The 25,177-nt window shown below is 41.3% G+C and overlaps 1 protein-coding gene across 2 annotated transcripts in view; it reads right to left on the reverse strand.

Moving 5' to 3' along the window:
• Nucleotides 1–8,597: 8,597 nt before the first annotated feature.
• LOC140520063 (WAP four-disulfide core domain protein 12-like) overlaps nt 8,598–25,177 on the reverse strand; it is a 41,931-nt gene continuing 25,351 nt past the window's right edge. For both annotated transcript variants that reach the window (XM_072633705.1, XM_072633706.1), the window contains 3 exons: nt 23,220–23,313; nt 11,864–12,022; nt 8,598–10,086 (listed from right to left, as the gene is read on the reverse strand). In XM_072633705.1, the coding sequence (XP_072489806.1) occupies nt 9,992–10,086; nt 11,864–12,022; nt 23,220–23,313 (348 nt within the window). In that variant the 3' untranslated portion in view covers nt 8,598–9,991. The remainder of the gene's footprint in view (nt 10,087–11,863; nt 12,023–23,219; nt 23,314–25,177) is intronic.

Here is a 25,177-nt window from a genome sequence, read left to right on the forward strand (position 1 = left end):
GTTGAAACAAGCCTAGGTGTGTGGTTTCTGCCTCTCTGTAGAGGGCAGAAGAGCAAGGGTCCCTGAATGGCAGTGGAGTGGGGGGGGGTGTTGGAGCTGGTGCACCCTGGGTGATGCCAAAGTGATGCCCAGTACTATGCCTGAATTGATGCCTGGGTCAATTCCCAGGGCTATGTTTCTGGTACTTCCTGAGAAAAGGGTAAATGAAGGGAAGGGAAGAGAGGTTTGGGCTTCAAAATAGACTGAATATGAGTCTGGACATTCCCATGTGGTAAACTGTAAAATAAGACTCTAAGAATGGGTGGACTTTTTTTAACGTCAAACTTCTTTATTGAAGCAATTGTTTCAATATTTTCAAATTTTATATCTAGGATTGTCTAAGTAAACAATCAGATCATATATAAGTGACAACAATTTTGTTTCTCATTACTTCAATTTTTTTCTTGTCTTATTGCTACAAATCCTGGTTCTAGATCTATATTAAATTATAAAGCTGACAATGAACAGCCTTGCTTTCCTCCTATTCTTATTGGAAATACCTCCAGAGTTTCTCCATTATAGGTAATGCTAATTCTTGGTGGTCAACAGACACTGCTTACCATTATATAATGGTTCATTTATTCCTGTGAATTCTTTTTTTAAAATTAATTTATTTGTTTTCAGTTTTCTACAATCACTTCCATAAATCTTAGATTTTCTCCTCCCTCCCCTCACTCCCTTCTCTAGACAGCATGCAGTCTTATATGGGTTCTACACATAACATTCCTATTAAATACATTTTCACCTTAGTCATGTTGCGTAGAAGAATTAAAATGAATGGGAGAAACCGTGAAAACAAAACAAAACATAACACAAGAGAAAATAGTCTGCTTCATCCTGTGATCCAATTCCATAGTTCTTTCTCTCCACGTGGAAGGCATTTTGCCTCAACAGTCCATTGGGAATTTTTTAGGTCCTTGCATTGCTGTGAAGAGCTAAGTCCACCAGAAAAATTCCTCGCACCCTGTGGTTGTTGCTGTGTACAAAGTTCTCCTGGTTCTGCTCCTTTCACTCAGCATCGGTTCATATAAGCTGGGGCAGCTAGGTGGTGCAGTGGATAGAGCACCAGTGTAGGAGTCAGGAGGACCTGAGTTCATATCTCACCTCAGAGACTTGACACTTACTAGCTGTGTGACCTTGGACAAGTCACTTAACCCCAATTGCCTCATCCTGGGTCATCTCCAGTCATCCTGATGAATATCTGGTCACTGGATTCAGATGGCTCTGGAGGAGAAGTGAGGCTGGTGACCTGCACAGCCCTCCCTCATTCAAAAAAAAACAAAGTTGGTTTTCTCGAGGGGGTGGAGCCAAGATGGCGTAGTAGAAAGACGCACATACACATAGCTCCGAACCCACAACCCATAGAACAACTACAAAGAAGTAACTCACGGCGAATTCTGCACCCAGAGGCCACAGAACATTGGAGCGAGGGAGATTTCTGTTCCGGAGAGACCTGCAAACCTCTCGTAAAAGGTCCTTCGTGCTGCGGACTGGGCGCCGGGACTGGGAGCTGAGTACAGCCCTGCCGTGGCCGCGGCACCGAGAGGAACAGATCCGAGCGGGCTTCAGGGACGGGATCTCCAGCGGCCGCACAAGTACCTCCACCCACAGGTGACAGGTGTCGGTGAGAGAGTCCCTTTGGCGGGTCGAGCGGGGAGTGGGGTGCCCCCATGGCTCGGGCCCCCTCGGGAGACAGAAGCTGAGGGGCAGCGGCAGACCAGGGCTCTCCAAGCAGGCAGGAGCCTGGATCCATTGTTGAAGGTCTGTGCATAAACTCCCTGAGGGAACTGAGCCTGAGAGGCAGCCCTGCCCTCACCTGAGCATCTGAATTTAATCTCACACTGAATAGCAGCCCTGCCCCCGCCCAAAGCCCTGAGGCTGGAAGCAGCATTTGAATCTCAGACCCCAAACACTGGCTGGGAGGATCAGGAGGTGAGGTGGGTGTGAGGAAAATATTCAGAGGTCAAGTCACTGGCTGGGAAAATGCCCAGAAAAGGGAAAAGAAATAAGACTATAGAAGGTTACTTTCTTGGGGAACAGGCATTTCCTCCCTTCCTTTCTGATGAGGAAGAACAATGCTTACCATCAGGCAAAGACACAGAAATCAAGGCTTCTGTGTCCCAGCCCACTCAATGGGCTCAGGCCATGGAAGAGCTCAAAAAGAATTTTGAAAATCAAGTTAGAGAGGTGGAGGAAAAGCTGGGAAGAGAAATGAGAGACATGAAGTCAAAGCATGAACAGCAAATCAGCTCCCTGCTAAAGGAGACCCAAAAAAATGTTGAAGAAAATAACACCTTGAAAACTAGCCTAACTCAATTGGCAAAAGAGGTTCAAAAAGCCAATGAGGAGAAGAATGCTTTCAAAAGCAGAATTAGCCAAATGGAAAAGGAGATTCAAAAGCTCACTGAAGAAAATAGTTCTTTCAAAATTAGAATGGCACAGATGGAGGCTAAGGACTCTATGAGAAAGCAAGAAATCACAGAACAAAGCCAGAGGAATGGAAAAATGGAAGATAATGTGAAATATCTCATTGGAAAAACAACTGACCTTGAAAATAGATCCAGGAGAGACAATTTAAAAATTATGGGACTACCTGAAAGCCATGATCAAAAGAAGAGCCTAGACATCATCTTTCATGAAATTATCAATGAAAACTGCCCTGAGATTCTAGAACCAGAGGGCAAAATAAATATTCAAGGAATCCACAGAACACCACATGAAAGAGATCCAAAAAGAGAAACTCCTAGGAACATTGTGGCCAAATTCCAGAACTCCCAGGTGAAAGAGAAAATATTGCAAGCAGCTAGAAAGAAACAATTCAAGTATTGTGGAAATACAATCAGGATAACACAAGATCTAGCAGCTTCTACATTAAGGGATCGAAGGGCATGGAATAGGATATTCCAGAAGTCAAAGGAACTAGGACTAAAACCAAGAATCACCTACCCAGCAAAACTGAGTATAATACTTCAGGGGAAAAATTGGTCTTTCAATGAAATAGAGGATTTTCAAGCATTCTTGATGAAAAGACCAGAGCTGAAAAGAAAATTCGACTTCCAAACACAAGAATGAAGAGAACCATGAAAAGGTGAACAGCAAAGAGAAGTCATAAGGGACTTACTAAAGTTGAACTGTTTACATTCCTACATGGAAAGACAATATTTGTAACTCTTGAAACATTTCAGTATCTGGGTACTGGGTGGGAGTACACACACACACATGCACACACGCACACACACATAGAGACAGAGTGCACAGAGTGAATTGAAGAGGATGGGATCATATCTTAAAAAAAAAAAAATGAAATCAAGCAGTGAGAGAGAAAGATATTGGGAGGAGAAAGGGAGAATTGAATGGGGCAAATTATCTCTCATAAAAGAGGCAAGCAAAAGACTCATTAGTGGAGGGATAAAGAGGGGAGGTGAGAGAAAAACATGAAGTCTACTCTCATCACATTCCACTAAAGAAAGAATAAAATGCCTACTCATTTTGGTATGAAAACCTATCTTACAATACAGGAAAGTGGAGGATAAGGGGATAAGCAGAGTGGGGGGGGATGATAGAAGGGAGGGCATGGGGAGGAGAGTGCAATTTGAGGTCAACACTCATGGGGAGGGATAGGATCAAAAGAGAATAGAAGTAATGGGGGACAGGATAGGATGGAGGGAAATATAGTTAGTCCTATACAACACAACTATTATGGAAGTCATTTGCAAAACTACACAGATTTGGCCTATATTGAATTGCTTGCCTTCCAAAGGGAAGGGGTGGAGAGGGAGGGAGCTAAAGAAGTTGGAACTCAAAGTGTTAGGATCAACTGTAATGTTCTTACCACTAGGAAATAAGAAATACAGGTAAAGGGGTATAGAAAGCTATCTGGCCCTACAGGACAAAAGAGAAGACAGAGACAAGGGCAGAGAGGGATGATAGAAGAGAGAGCAGATTGGTCATAGGGGCAATTAGAATGCTTGGCATTTGGGGGGGGAGGGGAGAAAAGGGGAGAAAATTTGTAACCCAAAATTTTGTGAAAATGAATGTTAAAAGCTAAATAAAAAAAAAAAATAAAAAAAATATAAAAATAAATAAATAAATAAATAAATAAATAAATAAATAAATAAATAAAAAATAAAAACAAAAAAACAAAGTTAAGTGCAAGTCATGCCATTATTTCTCTGATGGCATGGTCTTCTTCAGCAATGAAGGACGAACACACACACCAGTTCACATAAGTCCTTCCAGTCCTCTCTGAAGTCTTCCTGTTCATTATTTCTTATAGCACAATAGTATTCCTTTACATTCATATACCACAACTTGTTCAGCCATTCCCCAATTGATGAGCATTCCCTTGATTTCCAGTTCTTGGCCACCACAAAGAGAGTTGCTATAAATATTTTTGTACATGTGGGATCCTTTCCCATTTTTATGATCTCTTTGGGATACAGCTCCTATGTATTCTTGCATATTTCAAATAATATGTGATATTCTATTTTTTTCTGATTGGGTGGACTTTTAGATAAGACCAATTTAAGTTCAAGGGAGCTGCATTTTATACTTGCTCTGGAAATCTGTAATAGCACATCTATATTTAGAGTGTGGCTTGATTAATCCTCTAGCTTGTATTTGATTGAATTTTATTGCCATTGAGCTAAAAATTTGGCCTGGGAGGTTATTGCAACAAATGACTGGCAACTAAAGAAGAGAAGGAAAGCCAGACCTCAAAGGGAGAGCCTTCAAGAGGAGTAGTGTGTTGAAATAGAACGTTTACTTAACTTTCCAGAAATTCTGGGCTTGACTTGGATTCTACCCCTTACTGGCTTTGGGGACAATGGAGATGTCATTTTCCCTCTCTGGTTCTTATTTTCTACCTCTGTAAAGTGAAGGAATTGGACAAAAGGGTCTCTAAGGTCCTTTATGACCCCACCTCTTACAATCTAGGTTCGAATGTCCCTTGACACTGATTCAGAATTCTGTGGTGATGAAGAAAAAGACTGGGAGCTTTTTTGGGCTTTGTCACATCTGTTCTTACCAGGCTACTCCCACACATATCCCACAGCCCACAGGGAAAACACCAGCTCCTTAACCCTTTTGGAAGAAGAAAAAACCCCAAAAGAGTGAGCCCATGGATCCATCATCCCCAGATCTTGCTAGAACTTCCATTCATGCAAAGGCATGTCCCAGACTCCCTGTGTCCAGAATAATGCAGCCAATAACCCACTTCACACCAGCAGGTGTAGCTGTAAGGCAAAGTTTATCTGAACACTTTTTTTTAAATTTTAAACTCACTCCTCCCAAAAGAAAAGGGGAGGAATTGATTCTCAGAGTCATTGAATGTGCTCTTTGGAAGAGACTTCTAGACCATGCCTTTCTCCTTCCCATGATGTGGCCTTCATTTTAACCCTGCCCCTTGTTCACAATAAGAGATTTGACAGAGATGCCTAAGGTCTAAGACACGCAGCAGCTCTAGTTACTACAATGGAACTCTCAGCTTTAGCCCTGGGGGAATTTTTCCCACATGGGCCATCTCTGGTACGTTAGGAGCTCATCTGAGGGCCACTACATTAATAGTAGAGTCATCACCATTTCACACTTGTAGCTTGTGGAACCTCCAACTAGTTTTACAGAGAGATTTAGATCTCATAGAATTCTAGATAAAGAATTCTCATAGAATTATATCTCATCACATAGAATTTAGGGGAGATCATAGTTTTTTAGGTCAAGGGAAAATGGCTTGGGACACAAATTCAATCAAAAATTATAAACAGACTTAAAAAACCAAATATGTTGAAGAATAAAATGCCCACCATTTGCAGATGAAGATAGAGGCGGGGCAGGGCTGGGGAAAAGTTGACCTTTTGTAGTCTCTCTAAAGATCACACACAGAGAGACATTAATTTCTAGCCTTGAAATCTTCATTGCAAAGATTTATGGGGCTTTTTTCTCTGTGTGAGGAGCCATCATACTTGCTGCTTTGGCTATTACCATCCATTCTTCCTTCCTTCCTGCCACCATCTGATTTCTACTCTCTCCTCATATATTAGTACAAAAGCGCCTGCCTCTGATGACAAAATCTCCGAGGCAAAGAACAAAACTTCTGTGCTATAACTCCCAACATTCCCAGTTAGGGTTTCAGAACTTTTTTCCTGCCAAGAAGGAAACCTATCCTAATTCATTCATATACCCTGCTACACTTTGTAACCTAACCAACATATAAAAAGATACCTAAGGACTCCAACCTATCAGATACAGGCATTTAATTTATCAACCTTCTAAACACAGGCAGCTGATATATCAACCAAAGGTGCCTTGTGCTTCAACTGATGAGACATAAACAGAACATGAATTGTAATTAGAAGTCATTTCCATGATACAAAGAGAGGGTCATCAAGGCAGAAGCTTTCTCAAACAAGGTCCCTCTGAAGTCACCAGACCATGATAGAGTTTTCATTTATCACGCTTTTCCTCCACTGGGAAAGTGTGAATGGTGGGGATAATTCTACAGCATCCTGGGGAAAATACCAGTCACCTGAAAAGGTTGTCTCCTTCCCCATCCTCTCTCAGGAAGAGGGAGCCCCTGAAACCTTACAGCTCCCTACCTGTCACAGGTGAGGAAATTGAGGCCCAAAGAAACCCTATGATTTTCCCAAGGTCACCTGGCCAGGAAATGTCAGAGCTAGCCCTAGTACTCCACTTGAATCTTGTGTCTCAGAGGAGTGATTCCCTTGCAGCATCCCGAAGGAACTGAGGCCACCAGCATCTCTATTCTTTCTAGGTCACCCAAAAGGCCCAGCCAGGAGAATTTCCTAGGGGGTTAGGTACCTGTTGTTCCCAATGCAAGGAAAAAAATTTACTGGGCACAGGCCACCAATAAGCACACTGTCTTGCGTCATTGGGACTGAGTGCCAGCTCAGCATTGCCTCTTCATTTTGAGGCCCTTGAACCCTGGAGACTTTGATTTTGAGAGGGAGCTTTATAAAAAGATGAAGCAAAGAAAGGGTTCACGCCCCAAGACAGTCCTGGGGTTGAGGGAGGAGCAGAGAAGAAAGAGGCAGGATTATGAAAACACAATAGTATAGTAGAAGGAACTCTAAACCAAGAGTCAAGAGCCCTGGATTCAAGTTTCTCTCTCCCTCATTATCACCTGGCAGGATAAGGAACCAGACACTGAAGTCCTTGCTCGAATTGAACTGACAAGCATTCAAACTGTGCTTCAGAGAGCGCAACTCTGATGGGCTGGCCACGTTGTTTGAATACAAAATGTTAGCTTGCCAAAAAGACTTTTATGGAGAACTCACATGGGGCAGGTGATCACTTGGTGGTCAGAAGAAACGATTCAAGGACACTCTCAAGAACTTTAAATTTAACTGTGCAACATGGGAGACACTAGCACCGGACTGCTCAGCATGGCATGCCCACATCAAAAAGCATTCTGTGCTCTATGAGCAAAGCAGAATTGAGATAGCACAAAGGAAACTTAGGATGTGCAAATTTGGAGTAACCACCCCAAATGAACATACTACACGGACTATCTGTGCCCAACCTGTGGTAGAGCATTCTGAGCTCATATTGGTCTGATCAGCCACAGTTGGACACACTCAAACTTCACTTTATCGTGGTGAATTTTGGTCCTCTGAAAATGGTCATTTTGGTCCTCTTTGAAAATGAGGGAGGTAAATCGCACTCTTTCTTTGAGCATCTATCTCCTCTATATAATGAGAGTGTTGGTTTAGAATGCTCCAGCTCTATCTATGAAACAGTTCCCACCCTCTGCCCCTCAACTTATTTGATATACTCGCAGAAAGTAAGTGGCAGACAACAAGGATAGCAAGGAGTTAATATGTAAAGGAAATGCAAAGGTGCATCTATACCTTGTTATTCTTTTACAAAGTATGATTAAGTGATCTGATTGAATTAGGAAGAGAACTTGGCATTAGTCAACTGAAGACTGGCCAAGTCCCTGGCAGTTTTTAACAACAACAACAACAAAACAAAAGCTGCTTGGTTAACATGACAAAACAGGAAAATGAGAAATGTTGGAGATATGGGAAAATTGGAACACTAATGCATTGTTGGTGGGGTTGTGAACTGATCCAACCATTCTGGAGACATTTTGGAACTGTGCCCAGAGGGCAACCAAACTGTGCATACCCTTTGATCCAACTCTACCACTACTAGGTCTGTATCCCAAAGAGATCATAAAAAAGGGAAAAGGACCCACATGTACAAAAATATTTATAGCATCTTTTTTTTGTAGTGGCAAAGAATTGGAAATTGAGGGAATGTCCATCAATTGGGGAGAATGACTGAACAAGTTGTAGTATATGAATGTAATGGAATACTATTATTCCATAAGAAATGGTGAGCAAGCAGACTTCAGAAAAACCTGGAAAGACTTACATGAACTGATGCTGAGGGAAGTGAGCCAAAGCAGAACACTGTGCACAGTAGCAGTAACACTGTGTGATGATCAGCTTTGTTAGACTTTGCTCTTCTCAGCAATACAATGATCTAAGCAATGCAATGATTCCAAAAGACTCATGAAGAAAAATACTGTCCACATGGAGAGAAAGAGCTATGGAGTTTGAATGCAGATTGAAGCAGATTATTTGCTCTTTTTTCAGTTGTGTTTTGTCTTTGTTTTTTCTTTCTCATGGTTTTCCTCTTTTTGGTCTGAATCTTCTTTCACAATGTGAGTAACGTGGAGGGAAAATCTACCATGCCCTGAAGTCCTTTGCAGATCGCTGAGCAGTTTGAGGCATGGTGCATCTGTCTGGAATGGCCTTAGAAGACTCCAGAATCTTTAGCAGATGGGATCCATGGGTGTAACAGATTTTCTCTATTCCCCATTCCAAAAGCCACAATATTTTTTTGGAGCTGCTTGCCCAGTAGGAGATACTGCAGGCAGCAGGGAGCAGACAGACAAGAGAAGAAGCATGCTAGAGAGAAAGCAGCTTCAAAGAGCATGATCCCTGGCTACAGAGAAGAGAGCCAAGCATGGACTCAAGGGAGAATTAAACCTGGCAACCGGCAGATTACCTTCATAGAGAAGCAGTTCTGAAAAATTCATCTGAAAGACCAATCCAGAAGAGACTTTGTGCCCAATGAGGAGCAGCGTTGCAACATGCGAAGATGAAGGACATCAAATCCTACAGCACTAGAGGCACGGATTGCCTTGTCTATATGTGTTTCTCAGGTGCATGCCTCACTGTCTAAGTGTGTGCCTCCTTTTCTCATGGATGCTGTGTACATTTTCCAGGACAAAGGGTGGGGATGGGGAGTGTGCCCTAGGTGTGTCGATGGGGAGATGTTTTATAGCTACTATTCGATGTCATTTTTGTATGTGTCTTTGTTTTGAACTACTTGGGTCTTCCTGTTCACTCATTTCCAAGTTGTATCCAACTCTTTATAACTCTATTTGGGTTTTTCTTGGCAAAGATACTAGAGTGGTTTGCCATTCCTTCTCAAACTCATTTTCCAGATGAGGAAACAAACAGCTTCCTAACCAGCTAACCAACTTGCCCAGGCTCATACATCTAGTAAGATTTGAACTCGGAAAGATGAGTCTTCCTAACTTCAGGGCCTATACTCTATCTCCTGCATCACCTATCTGCCCATATTGGATCTACTGGCTGATTATTAAAGGTAACCTTACTGGTGGATGATTTAGCTTGGAATGCAAACCCAGCTCTTCTGGGTTTCTTCTCCAAGTTAAATGCTCTTTCCACTACACTATGTTGTTAAATAAAGAGCTAATAAATAATGATATATAAATAGATAATGAAGAGCTCCTAGCTATCAGAATGAGAGACCCCTGCTGGGGGGGAAGGGGATAGCAGGATGATGGATATGGGACACAGAGCAGCCAAAGATTGGGAGTTTGGAGGGAGTGTTGAGGTCCCATAGATGCTGTACCTTCCAGGACCTTGCAGACTCCCACACATCTCCTTACAGCACTTCAGGGGGCCTGCGCACTGCCAATCTTTCTTACAGGTGCTTGGGGGCCCTTCATGTGGCATCGGCCATTTGGACACTTGCCTGGTTTTGAAGAAGCTGGAGAGAGAAAACTGGACAAGTTAAAAGGAGGCTTCCCCAGAGGCAGGGGCATGATGCTAAAAGTTTCACAACAGGCTTGGGTGGGGGTATGCTAGACACTTTTTAAAGTATAATCTGCATTATTAATTTTCTCCATCACTTTCTTTAAGTTTGGATAATCAACATAACTATAATTCAAGCCCTAGTTTATAGCATTGCTTATTTCTGAGGCTCAGTGGATAGAGCATAGAAGTTCCTGAGTTCAAATCTGACCTCAGACACTAGCAGTATGACCGACTAAGTCATTTAACCCTGTTTACCTCAGTTTCTTCATTGGTAAAGTGAGCTGGAGAAGGGAATGACAAACCACTCCAGTGTCTTTGCCAAGAAAATTCAAAATTAGGTGACAAAGACTTGGACGTGACTGAAAACGACTGAACAACAACCATGTTGCTCATAATGAAAATTTAACAATCCAATCTCTCAAGCCAATTCTAGCACTGCTCCTTTCTGGATCCAGGGGACTTGCCCCAGTTCCCAGCCTGTTGAGACAGAATCCCTGGCCTCCCTCCCTCCTTATCTCAAACAGACTTGAGTACCAGAGTGCCCCTTTCCTAAAGGTACAAGGTCTGATCATGTCACCCCTCCTCCCGCTCAGTAAAGCCCAAAGGTTCCCAATTGTCCCTAAGATCATATATAAGCACCTCTGCTTGAACATGCAAATGCTTTCCGCAACCTGGCCCTTTCCTACATTTTCAGTCTCATTCTTTACTCTTCTCCTTCTGTTTTTGGGTCCAGACAAGTGGGCCTACTCCTTGGTCCATGCACATAACACTACACAGCACACAACACACATCTCCCATCTCCAAACTTTTGCACCTTCTCCTCTCCCTCCTCACCTTTTGGAATCACTGGTTTCCAGTAAGTCTCAGCTCAAGTGGTACCTTCTATATGAAGCCTTCTGTGATCACCTCTGCTGCTAGTGTACCTCTCCCCAAACTACCTCACATCCTTTTTAGATAGGCTCTATATATTATTATATATTCAGATCTGTGAGCCTGAAGAGAATAAGGACTGAAATGAAGAGGCCCTGACTAGCCCCAGAGAGGGGGAGAAGAGAGGACAAGGCAAAGAAGGTCTCTGGGACTGAGGAGATGAAAGGGGGAGAAGGACAGACCAGCCTTAGGGATGGGGAGGAGGGAGGGAGACAGAAATTAGCTCTGTCTTTGCTGCAATCAGTAAGGGCAGGACATAGACAAAGTATCAGGATGATGGCAGGGCTCCTCCCTAACAGCCTAGGCCATAGTTTGGTAACCTTGAGCAATCTGCAGGGAATTTCCTTCCAAATCCAGGCTCCACCCGAGGTGCCAAACTCCCATCCTGCTTGGTGGGCTGACCCGATATCCGTTCTGGGTCCTGAGAATTAACCCCCAGAGATCCCACCACTTCAGATGCAGCAGCAATTCTCTCTGGTCTCAGGTGACCTGATACAGCTAACGTTGGGAGCCCAACACACTCTAGGGTGCATCACAATCCCCACCCCCTTCCTGGGTGGAAATCGTATATCCTGCTTCTGACCGTGGTAGCCACTGCAACTGAATCTCTTCTGCTTAGGGGCTGGCCCTGTTTTTCAGTCGGTACTCACAGGACTGTCTGTTCACTCCTTGTATACTGTTTTGATGAAGGCTCCATGAGAAGCCCCTGACTATAGCCATCTGTGCCTGGGAGGCCTCCTCAGCCCCCAAGTACTTGTAGCATCCCTTCCCTCCCCGCCCCCGCAGCAGAGCCTCCTCACCTGGGTCCTTGGTCCCAATGGGCTTCACGCACTTGAAGCCACACCGATAATAGCAGCATTTCTGTTCTTTGAGGCACTGCTGATCTCTGTTGCACTGTGGAGGATCTTCCCTGAAACAGCGAACGTTGTCTATGGGGCATCTCCCTGCTTTCACTTTACCTGGAGAAGGAAGCCAGAGGTTGGAGCATGGGGCCTAGATCTGAGTTCTCATCTGTGTTCAGGGACAGAGAGGTCAGGCTCTTAGGAGGGGAGAGAGGACATTTCCATAGATGGAAGTTCTCCTAGAATCCAGACTCATCTACTTACTACTTCTGTGACTATGATCAGTAACTTGCCCGCTCTGATCTCCTCTTTTTCTATAAAATGAGAAATAAATACTTTCTAAGATTCCTCTCATCTCTAAATTTTATGATCTTTTGATCTGAAAGAAGGCTCTGGTACATAAATCAGGGAGGCAGTGTGGATGGGAGCTGGCAGGGGAGGCTCTGTGAGCAAGAGACAGCTCATGTAACCCTGAGCATGGAGGAGTCACTATTTTAATAGCACAGGAAGGAAAGTCAGGATTTCCAAAGAGCAGAAAAAGGGACAGATACAAAGAGGCATTACAGAAGAGAGAGAGAAAGCAGTGATGTGGTAGCTCCCAAGCCTATGGAACTATAAAATTTATAAAGGGCTTTTCCCACAACTACCCCTTTAGGTAGTTGCTAAAACTATTATTATCCCATTTTGTTGATGAGGAAACTGAGATTCAGAGAGGTTAGGTAACTTATCTAAATAAGTATACGAACAGGGACTTGAACTCAGGTCTCTTAATTCAAAGAAAAATAAATTCTCCATTCTCCCAGAAAGAGGCCGAACCAGAACAACAATGGCAAAAATATCTCAGGGATAGAGAAAGAGTCATTGACAAAGGATGAAATAAGAGGATGACACAGAGAGAAGGATGGAAGGAGAGAATGAGCTAGGGAATAAGAAAACAGAAAGAAACAGAAAGAGATGGAGGGAGAAATTGAAAGAATATGATTGAGACAAAGCGGGAGGAAGAGACAGTGTCAGAGTGAAACTCAGACCCTCAGAATATGGCAATAAAGCTTTTGACTCCTGGATCCTTAGAAGCTTTTCAAATAGCATACCTGCTTACGGAGTTGAGGGATATGGCCAAGAAGTCTGTGATGGGGAGAGGGGAAAAATGTTGGAATTGTCTATCTTTGTCCCCAGTATCCAGAGGGTCAAAGTTTCCTAGTCAGTCTTAGTGAGGCAGAAGGAGTCCCCTAATCTTTCATCCTACAGACTAGCCCTGGCCCTGATCTCACCTATTTTGGCAGCATTCGGGATCCCAGAAGATGTCAGGAACATAAGTGCAAGGAATGCCATGAAGAAGAAGAGGCTCCCAGACTTCATGATGACAGCTGGGGTCATTGAGGTAACTGATGGGAGAACCTGGCATTTATAGCCAAACCAATGGGTGCAGTCCCAGAAGAATTGACTCAGTAGCTATACTGGTTCTTTTGGGGTGGGGTTGCACAAACAAAAAGCTTTGACTTGAATTAAATTTTGCTGACTTCCAAAAATGCTGATATCCATTCTCACTTTCCCTGGGGGTGACCTTGGGGTCCCAAAGACAAGGGATGAGCCTAATGGGGAAGGGATGTATAGAAGAAGAGGGAGGAACAAGGAGCTAGTTTATCCATCAAACCCAATAATGTGAATGCAAAAAATTGCTATTTCTAGAGTCTGAAGTCAGGGAGTCTTGTTTTGAACTGTGTGTCCTTGATTAAACTTCCCCTCTCTGGGCCTCAGTTTCCTAGCCTATAGAAGTCACTTTGAGCTCTAAAATAATGATTCTATGATTTTTAAAATTCCTTCCAGTTCTCCATCCATGAGCCTATGATGTCTGATTCCTCCCAACACTGAATTCTGTGTTCTATGGTAAACTAGAAGAGGCCTTGTTCTAAGTCTTATGCATGGAGTGAGGGTTGCAGATTAGGAGTTAAGGGTCATAGAACTTGGCAAAGGAGCTATTTAAAACTGAGCCAGAAGTCACGATTCTTCATACGTGCTTGGAGATTGATTAGGCATATACATCGTACTTCTCTGGCACAATTATTCCTGACCTTGCTGGTGTTGTGATACCTTGCTGTTGGGTTTTTCAACTCCCTTTCCCACACCTAAATGGGTCAAATAGTGGAACAAACACTCTTCCTCTGGAGGCCCAGACTTGGGGTCTAATCTTGTCTCTGTCATTAACTTACTGTGTGACACTGGCCACATCAATTAATTATTTTGGTCCTCAATTATTTGCAAATTGGAATACTAATACCTCCCCTGCCTACTTCATAGGGCTGTGAGTGTGAAGGATGGCTATGAAAGCTTTTTTAATACTGCCCGTGAGATTGACCTGCTTCTTAAAATGTCCATAGTGATCAAGAAAAGTTCAGAGAAAGGAAGACATAGCACAAGAGGAAATCAAACTTGTGGGACTGCATGGAGGCACTGAAGGATTTCAAAGCAAGGCTGACCCAAGCTAGAATAAACTGAACTGTGTACTTGTACTAGGTATTAGTAATAACTGAGCTACATAGAGTTGACTGCATGCCTATTTCTTTTGCCTGTAGTAGAGTGGCTTATTAAAGTTAATGCTTAGCCTGGAAGATTACAACTGATGTCTTGTGAGGGAAGGAGAGGGCCTGCCTTACCCCTAAGAAACATCTATTAGAGGGATGCCCATCAGCTGGGGAATGGCTGAACAAGCTGTGGTATAGGATTGTGATGGAATACTATTGTGCTATAAAATGATGAGCTCAATGATTTTAGAAAAGCATAGAAAGACTTGCATGAAATAATGAAGAGTGAAATAAGCAGAATCAAGAGAACACTGTATACAGTAACAGCAACAGTGTTTTAAGAACGACTTTTAGCAAGTAAGTTATTTTGACTATTATAAATACCCAAATTAACTACAAAGGACATGAAAAAAGATACTATCTACATCCAGAGAAAGAACTCATAAGTAGAATGATGCATACAATAACTTTGCACATATATTTATTCATGTCTAATGGTAGCCATCTCGAGGGTGGGGGTGGGGGAGGAAGAAAAAGGGGAAAAAGAGACATTTACATGATAATTGTGTTGTATGTTTGAAAGGAATAGCAATATGTGCATAGTAGATTTGCAGTTTCATGTGCAGTTACACATGAAAATACAATTTTATTGTACTAGGTTATGGAAATGCTCGTTTTATTCTGTAAATTAAAAATTTTAAAAACTCAATAAAAAGAGAGACAGGAGCCATACTTCATCAGCCAGATAAGAATGTTGGTCTTGTATGCTTGCCTGAACAAACACACCAAACACCACTTCCGCTTGCTACTTGCTCATTTCTTTATCAAGTGTTTCTACAGGTCCACAAAGTCTAACGGGCATCAAGATCTCAAAGTTTACTAAAATTTTAGAAAATCTCCACTTGGTTCACTTATAACTACCGAACACACTAGGGAGAATCTTCCCTTTTTGGGGTTAGATTTGAGTTGTTGTTAGGTCCTATCTAACTCTTTGTGACCCCATTTGGGGTTTTCTTGACAAAGATACTGGAGTGGTTTGCCATTTCCTTCTCCAGCTCATTTTACAGATGAGAAAATGGAGGCAAACAGGGTTAAGTGACTTGCCCAGTGTCATATAGCTAGTAAGTGTCTGAGGACAGATTTGAACTCAGGTCAGAAAGGTAAGGCTTTTTAACTTCAGGTCTGGCACACTATCCACTGCTTCACCTAGCTGCCCTTGGATTCCCCTATCCCAATCACATCTATAAGCTCAGACAAAGATCATTTTCAAAGGCTGTGGCACCTTAATATCACTTTCAATGTGCAGATAGACATGAAGATAAAACATGCAAATAACATCAAGGGAAAGGGATGTGAAATGCTTTCCCTTCTTCCTTCTTCAGGAAGAATATGGGAAGAGAGAGGTCAGACAGAATTGCTTTGTTAGGCAGTACTCTAGGGGAAATTTTAGGGGAAAGAAAGATGCCATGTCTGGACTGGATCCCAGTGTCTCACCAGCTTCAGTCTGCTGGTTCAGCTTGATCTGCTCTCCCCTCTCATCCACTCTTGCTGACCCACGTGGTCACATCTTCCCTCATCCTAGTCATCATTTGTCTTCTGCTCTCTGCCCTGTTGCCTGAGGTGTTCCTTCCTTTCTATAACAAAGGTGTCCTGTGCCATCCTCTTTCTCAGCGAGCTCACCAGGAAGAGCAGGGAAGCTTTGGGGCAGTCCCACTTTGTCCTCACCATCTGAGTTGCATGATTTTTCCCCAGAAGGATGTTCCAAAAAGTCATATGTTGCCAGAAACTTGAGATCTATGTATAGACATTCTCTTCCAACCCTCCCAGCTTCACTTGTGACTCCAAGAAGCTATAGCGTGCAGAGCGGTCACACCCCAGTAAAAAAATCTCAGCAGACAGGCTGAACCAGGTTGAGAGGAACCAGCAGGTCTCAAACATGTCAGTGAGTTAGGGGAATGTACCCCAAGCATAGGACGACAGATGGAACTGACAGATGAAAACAATTTGCTCCAACAGCCGTGAAAGTAGCTAAAGCAGGCTCTGTGGAATGCTTAAAACTTGGTCAGACATTGAAGACACCAAGGTCTTCCACTCCATCCTGGTCCATCGCTAGTTGACCTGACTTTTATCTTGCCCCTGGACTTTGGTGACTGTGGAAGAAACAGTGAGGCTGACGACTATGTGCAACTCTGTCTTACTAAGGCAGTAAGAATGGCCCACTTCTGGACATTGAAACAAGAGTAACTCAGCCCTTTGTCTCTTCTTCCTAAGACATTCACTCCATTTCCTAACTGGGCATTTTCCCAGGCTGCCCCCATGCTTGGAATGTTCTTTCTCCTCATATTTGCCTTCTGGCTTTTCTGACTTCCTTTAAGACCCAGGTAAAAGTTCATCTTCTAGAGGAAGCCTTTCCTGATTCTCCCTTAACACTACTGCCTTCCCTCAACTAATTATTTCCAGTTAATCCTATACATAGCTTGTTTGTATGTAGTTGTTTGCATGCTGTCTCCTCCATTAGATGATGAGCTCCTTGAGGGCAGGGACTGTCTTTTGCCTTTCTTTGTATCCCCAGCTCTCAGCACATCTATTGGTGCACAATAGACGCTTAATCAATGTTTATTGACTGATTCACTCTCTGGATGAGGCAAATAATTCTCTCTCTCCATCCCCCTACCCAACCTTGACCACACAACCCCAATGCACCCACAGCAATAGTCAGCTTTTAAAATGTGGACGCTAAGGTGCATATGTGGGTTTGGGAGAGTTTGACACTTGGCCTTGGGACCCTGAATGCTACTTGTGTTTTAATTATTTTTTTCTGAGCATAGGTGACCAAAGAGTGATCCTGAGATGAACATGTTCAGCCTTGGAGACAACCTTGTGGGGTCAAGAGGTCCAGAGATCCTTTATCCCTTGATGAGTACTGATGGATAGGGGAAGTTTCTGGGTCAGAGCAAAGGACCACCAACAAAGGGAGGTGCTCAACCCTTAGCCAGGTTTGTCAGAAGACATAGACATGAAAGGAATTATTTGGATAGTGCAGAGCTGAAATAAAATGTTAAATGTTTCTTTAACAGCCCTATAAACTATCCAGAACCTGGGTAAACATGCCATCATGAAACTGTCTTAGAAAGATTCTGAGGATCACCTGGCAGGATAAGGTATCAGACACTGAAGACTTTGCTCAAACTGAACTGCCAAGCATTCAAACTATGCTTTAGAGAGCACAATTCTGATAGGCTAGCCATGTTGTTAGAATGCAAAATGTATACTTGCCAAAAAGACTATTTTGTGGAGAACTCACATGGGGCGGGTGATCACATGGTGGTCAGAAGAAACAGTATAAGGACACTCTCAAGGTCTCTCTCAAGAATTTTGGATTTGATTGTGGGACATGGGAGACACTGGCACAGGACCACTCAGCATGGCATGCCCACATCAGAAAAGGTGCTGTGCTGTATGAGCAAAACAGAATTGAGACAGCACAAAGGAAACTTAGGATGCGCAAATTTGGAGTAACCACCTCAAATGAATATCCTACATGGACTATTTGTGTCCAATCTGTGGTAGAGCATTCTGGGCTCATATTGGTCTGATGAGCCACAGTTGGACACACTGAAACTTCACTTCATCATGGTGATATCATTTTGGTCCTCTGAGAGCGAAGGACAACAATCACCAACCAACCAAACTACATCCTATCGTGATGACTTAAGTATCAACCTCCCAGGAGACTATGATAGCTCTTATAAGTTACTGCTCTTCACTTAAACTTTTTTGTCAATGTGTGCTTGTGGCTCTTGTGTGTTTTGGGTTGAGGAAATAAAGAACTGACCTATGCCTGATTCATATTCCAGATAGAATACCTTTCCACTCTCTTACATTGGAGACACCCTAGACATGAATCAAACCTAAGCTTTGAGTCATTTTCCCTGGGGATCCAAGATTAGGTTGTAAAGAGCCACTATCTGTGAGAAAAAGAGGCTCCTCACAATTCTCATGGGAGCTCAGGCATCTCTAAGACTGAACCTGAATGCTGCATGCATGGGTCCAGAGCAGAGGGTTCCCTCATGGAGAGGGAAATAATAGGGTACTCCAGCCGCTGGGACCCAGAAGGGGTTACTGTCATTTGATTTTTATCTTGAAATGTTTGTGGAATTTTTTATGATCATTGTTTTCAATTTTTCAAATGAGGAAAAAGAATAAGAACAAAATCAAAAGTAGAGGAGTGTGGCTCCTAGCTCCATCAGCAAGAGTGGTATAAAGCCTCTGGCATCAGTGGTGTGTTAATTCATGTATGCTAGAACTACCATAGTGCAATTCCACTGAAGTTTTTGTGTAAGTTTCAGTCTTCATCACATGTTTCAGCAATGTGCAATTGGAATGTTCAGGCTGTGTGTCTCCTTGGGGATGGCACAGTCTTCTTGATGTGTGCCAAAGCTAATGTTTTCTTGAGCGTTTTGTTCTCAAAATTTCTATCTTGGATCAGAATAGACCTTGGCAATTGCCAAAACACTGCCAGGGTGGTTTTACCTCATCCAACCCTAACATGGACTGCAGCTAAGTCCTGATTAGTGTGAATAATAAATTCCATGAAGTGATGGCATTGTTTGGATTTACGCTATCCAAAGTTATTATATACATATATATATACATATATATGTGTATATATATATATACACATATATATGTAATATGGTCATTGGTTCCAACCCAGTGGAAATATTCAAAGAAAATTCAAATAATGCCATCACTTCATGGGAATCAGTGCTGTACTCATTAGGATCTAACTGGAATCTTTACTTTTCTTCAAATCCTTCACAGCTCTTTTCAGTGATTCTATAATCTCCTTATTTTTCTCAGTGTCACGCATTATCTATGCATGTCTCTACAACCATACACATCATGCATTCTAGTCTCCATTTCTTTAGGTATTTATAAAATAATATTTCTATTCAGCAAATCAGGCCTTCTAGACTTAGCATTAGATGTATAGCGTCATACAGTGATAACACAAAAAAATGTAATAAACAGGAAGATAAGAATGTAAATTCAAATGCAAAAATATCATAAGATCATATTTGCAGCATTATGTAAAAGCAAATACCATAACTATAGACATATACCAACAATTAACATATGAACAAGTAATGTCCACCAAATTAGCACCACACAGACATGCACACAACTTTAGCAAAGCATATAACTGAATGCCATCTGCCTTTTTGCCATCTTCTTTATGCCCTTTCTATTGGAACTGGCCTCTGCCCTGGGACCCTGAGCTCTAATAGGTGAGCTTCACTGTATCATTTCAAAACCTGGCCTCCATATCATTTCCCACCTATTTCCAAATAATGCCCTTGCTTGCTAACCATTGCTCACCAGTTAGGTGTGTGTTGTCCTCTCCTTTAGGTGTGTGTTGTCCTCCCCCATTAGGCAAGATCTTCAAAGGCAAAACCTGGTTTTCTTGTCTATGTGTCCCAAGCGCTTATAGAAAATGCTCAATAGAGTGAACCAGACTATTTTCTTTTTTGTTTTGCTTTGATTTGTTTCTCGTGGTTTCTCCCATTTGTTATATTTCTTCTATGTAAAACATGACTAATGTGAAAATGTGTATAATACGAATGTATGTGTAAGAGCCTATATCAGATTGTAAGAGGGGGGAGAAAATTTAAGACTTATGGAAGTGAATATTGAAAATTAAAAATAAATAAATTAATTTTTAAAAATAGGCATTTTCTCCACCCCCAAAAAGTGCTTAATAGATGCTCCCTTCCCCCATGCATTCTCTCTTTCACTCAATGCATGATTCAGAAGCAAGAGAACTTTGCATTTATAACATCCCCTTGAAGCACAGAGGGGCAATTTTTTAAAATTTATTTTTAGTTTTCATCATTCACTTTTTATAAAATTTTGAGTTCCAAATTTTCCTCCCTCCCTGCCCTTACCTATAGGCTATACTTGTACATCATATTAAACCTATTTCCTCATTAGTCATGTTGTGAAAGAAAAATTAGAACCAAAGAGAAAAACCTCAAGAGAAAAAACAAATGAACAAAAAGAGGAATACAGTAGGCTTCAATCTGCACTCAGACTCCATAGTTCTTTTTCTGGATGTGGACAGCATTTTCCATCATGAGTCATTTGGAATTGTCTCAGATCATTGTATTGCTGAGAAGAACTAAATCCATCAAAGTTGGTCATCATACAATGTTGCTATTATTGTACACGATGTTCTCCTGGTTCTTCTCACTTCACTCAGCATCAGTTCATATAAGCTTTTCCAGATTTTTCTGAAATCTGCCAGCTCATCATTTCTTTTAGAACAATAGTATTCCATTACCTTCATATACCACAACTTGTTCAGCTATTCCTCAATTGATGGGCATCCCCTCAGTTTCCAATTCTTTGCCAACAGTGGGTCAGTTATGAGAAAGGAAATAATCATGGGATAAAAACAGGTTAACAGGAATTCTGGAACTAGAACTGGGGCTGGAGCTCCTTTTCCTACTGTTTGACAACTCATTCATTTACCTTTCCACTTTGGATCACCTTCTGACCCTTCCATTGGCATATTGTCCTTAATCCAATTCTTCCCCACCCACTTGGAGTTTCCTTGGTTAGCAAACCGTGTCCCCCATGAAACAGGGGGGCAGCTCTGACTCAGCTAGCATCAAGCAAACACCTGAAATTTCTTTATAGAGTAACACCTAGGTTGAGTGAATGGGACTTTATCACAAGCACTAGCATGGGTTGGGACCTGGTTCCTACTGGGGAGTCTGAAAATGAGTGATTTAGATTCTTCCCCATCCCAGATTGACTCTACATAGGGCTGCCCTCTCCTTGTGGCTGCTCTGATCTAGGACTGTGTTCTTGCCTCCACCCTACCTCTCCACACCATAGCTGTTCTGGCCCCAACTGAAAGGAGTCTTGGTTATATTTCTGCTCCTTTATATGTTATTTGTTCATAATCACCATCAAGATCCACCCCCTTGCCAATCCCCCTAAACTTTTTCTAAAGCTTATCCAGGCTTATTTCATGTATTTATAGGGGAGTTCTTCTCTCCACCTGATTGTGAGCTAGGATTATAGGATTTAGAGGCAGGTGAGTTCTTAGAGCTTGTCTACCTTTTGGTCAAACAACCTCATTTTAGAGATGAGCAAGCTGAGACCCAGAAAATATAAGTAACTTGCCCAGGGTTACAAAGGCAATAAGTAGCAGAATTGGGCTTCAGAACCAGGACTTCTGATGCAAAGTCAGTGTTCTTTCCATTCTACAACATGACCTCAAAGTTTCTTAGATTCAGAATTGCACAATTTCAGTACTGGAAAGGATTTCAAAGGTCAGTCTAGTCCAACCACTACCTGAAGCATTTCTGTCCTCTACAGCATCTGATCTGTGGTCATCTAACTTCTACTTGAACACCTCCATTGATGGTGGTATTCAAAGCAGTCTATTCCTTGTTGGACAACTGTGATTGTAAGGAACTTCCTATTTATAGCTACAAGTTTTTCTTGAAATTTGCCTCCATTGATCCTCATTCTGCCTTTAAATACCAAGCGAAATTAACCTAATCTTCCCTTCTTCTTGTCTTTGACTTCCTTGGAGTATATGCCTCACCATAAAATCTCTCACTGAAAGGGCATTAGCATTTTAAAAATTATTTTAGCATGACTCCAAATCACCTTGGTTGTTCCAGTTCTCAGCTGGTCCAGAAGTTTATTACTTGTCTGTCTTGCCAAAGTCTTTTTAACACTAACCATTCATCTATGTCAATCTGCTGGTTGTGAGATGAGTTCTTATTGCTGTTTTGATTTGCATTTCTTAGTAATTTGGAACACTTTTTTATGACTGTTAATTTTTGCCATTCTTCTTTTGAAAACACAAATTATTCTCAAAAATTGAGAAAGAAAATACTCTATCAAACGTGTTTTATGAGACAAATATGATCTTGATAGCTAAACCAGGGAAGGATAAACAAAAGAGAGCAAAATACAGATCAATATCATTAATGAATATCCATTCCAAAATTTAAATTAAAATTTATCAAAAAATCTTTAGCAATTTACAGAAAACTACAACAATTAACAAAAAATCACTATGAAGTTGGATTTATACCAGAAATGAAAAATTGGGAAAAACAATTAACATACTCATATTAAAAACAAAATGTATAAATCCACATGATAGTCCCAATAAATGCAAAAAAAAAGCCTTCAGCAAAGTCCAACACTCATTTGTGCTAAAAAACCCTCCAAAGTATCAGTATAAGGGGATTTTTAAAATATGATAAAAATCATCTACTGAAAATCAAACTGCATCATATGCAATTGGAGAAAACTTAGAAGTTTCATGACATGATAACACACTTTGAAAATTCTGGGGAAAAGGCAAAACACAAAGCAAAATAAAAACAAAAACAACGTATTGACAAAATGTGTTCAGGAAAGTTGCAGGCTACAAAATAAAGTCACAAAATCAACAATACTTCTTTATATCAGTAACAACATCCAGAGACAGTAATAAAAAGGCAAGTCTTATCCAAAATGACTATAAAATACCTAAAATAAATACCTGGGAGTTAAATTTACCAAAACGCAATGAGTACATATTGAGATGTAATTACAAAATGCTCTTTAAAGAAATAAAGGAAAGTTAGGGAGTAGTCCCATGATTTTACTAATACAGGAAAATCCCAGATTAGGAAACTCCCTCCAAAAATGGCAGCATCATCTCTGCAAATTATAGTCTTAGAAAGCTGCTGAGAACAAGGAGAAGTCAAGTGACTTACCAGGGATTATACAGAGAGTGAGTGTCAGAGGCAGAAATTGTGCAGGTCTTCCTGGTTCCCAGGTCAGCTCTCCATACATTACACCATACTCCCTCTTCAAAGAAGCAAAGAACAACTTGAATACTATTCAGGATATTCAGTGCTCATGACTGTGCCATAATAATATATCATTATATTAATCAAATATAATAAAATCATGACAATACTGCCAAAATTAATATATAAATTTAGTGTTATAGCAAACTATGAATTGATCATTCAACAAGTGTTAAGTGCCTGTTCTGTGCTAAGCATTATGCTGGGCACTGGGGGTACAAGTACCAACAGAGAAATAATTGCTGTCTTCAAAGAATTTACACTCTAATGAAAGAGACAAGCACTTATATAAATATGTGTACATATATAACATCAAATACAAAATAATATATATGCATACATATATATGAATTAAATACAAGGTAGCTTGGGAGAGATGGCAGATGGGAAGACAAAGAAATGCTACATAAAGAAGATGGTGTCTAAGCAATATCTTTTTAAAAAATAATATTTTACTTTTGCCCAATTACATTTTTAAAATATAACATATTTATTTTCCCCAGTCACATGTTAAAACAATTTTAGCATTTTAAAAAATTTTTTTGAGTTCCAAATTCTATCCTTCCATCCCTTCTTCCCTTCCTGAGATGTTAAGCAATCTGATATAGGTTATATATGTGCAATCATGTAAAACATTTCCAAATTAGTCATTTTGTACAAGAAAATGAGAAAGAAAGAAAGAAAAAAAATAAAGAAAGTGAAAAATAGCTTGCTTTGATCTGTATTCAGACAATATCAGTTCTTTCTCTGGAGGTGGATAACATGCTTCATCATGAGTCCTTTGGGATTGTCTTGGAGCATTGTATTAGCAAGAATAGTCAAGTCATTCACAGTTCTTCATCAAACAATATTGCTGTTACTGTGTACAACATTCTCCTGGTTCTGCTCACTTCACTTTGCATTGGTTCATGTAAGCCTTTACAGGTTTTTCTGAAATCATTCTGCTTGTCTTTTCTTGTAGCACAACAGTATTCCATCACAATCATATACCAAAACTTGTTCAGCCATTCCTCAACTGATGGGCATCGCCTTGATTTCTAATTCTTTGTCTAAGCAGTGTCTTAAAAAGAAATGAGATGACTCTATTCTAGGCATGTGGGACAGACAGTGGAAAGGCATGAAAATGGAAGAAGGAATATCATGAAGAACAGAGAAAAGGCCAGTGTGTCAGGATTGAATTGTTGGAGAAGGGAGATTAATTTACAATGAGGCATAAAAGATAGATCAGGACCAGGTTGTGTAGGGTTTTAAAAGCTAAACAGAAACATTTCTATTTCATCCCAGAGACAACTAGGAAGCCTACTTGTCTGGTGGGGGGAGGAGCAGGGAATGTCACATGGTCACATATACACGTAAGAAAAATTCCTTAGGAAACAGTATGTAGAAGGGACTGGAGTGGGAGGGATGGACTTGAGGAAGAGAGACCAATTAGGAAACTGTCATCGGCAAAAGATTATGAAGATCAGAACTTAGACTGTGACAGTGTGTGGAAAGAAGGGTATGGGTGAAGAAAAAAATGTTTCAAAGATAGATTTGTCAACTGATTGAATGTGTGGGGTGAGGGAGTCTGCAGAATTGAGGATAATACCAAAGTTACACATGTAGGAAACCGGAAAAATGAGAGTGCCTTCCACAGAAATTGGGAAGTCTGGGAGGAAGGAGAGTTTAGGTGAAAAGACAATGAGTTCATGGACATGCTGAGTTGGAGATGGTCTCAGAGATGTCCAATCTGAAACATCTGGTGGACAACTGGTGTTGCAGGGCTGGCTGAAGGCTGAGGTAGAAATTAGGGCTGGAGATACACACACTCATGTATAAACATACATTGTATGAGTATAGGGATACATATACATATATATATA

This window comes from Notamacropus eugenii, chromosome 1, assembly GCF_028372415.1.
Source record: "Notamacropus eugenii isolate mMacEug1 chromosome 1, mMacEug1.pri_v2, whole genome shotgun sequence".
NCBI classification, from domain to species: domain Eukaryota; kingdom Metazoa; phylum Chordata; class Mammalia; order Diprotodontia; family Macropodidae; genus Notamacropus; species Notamacropus eugenii.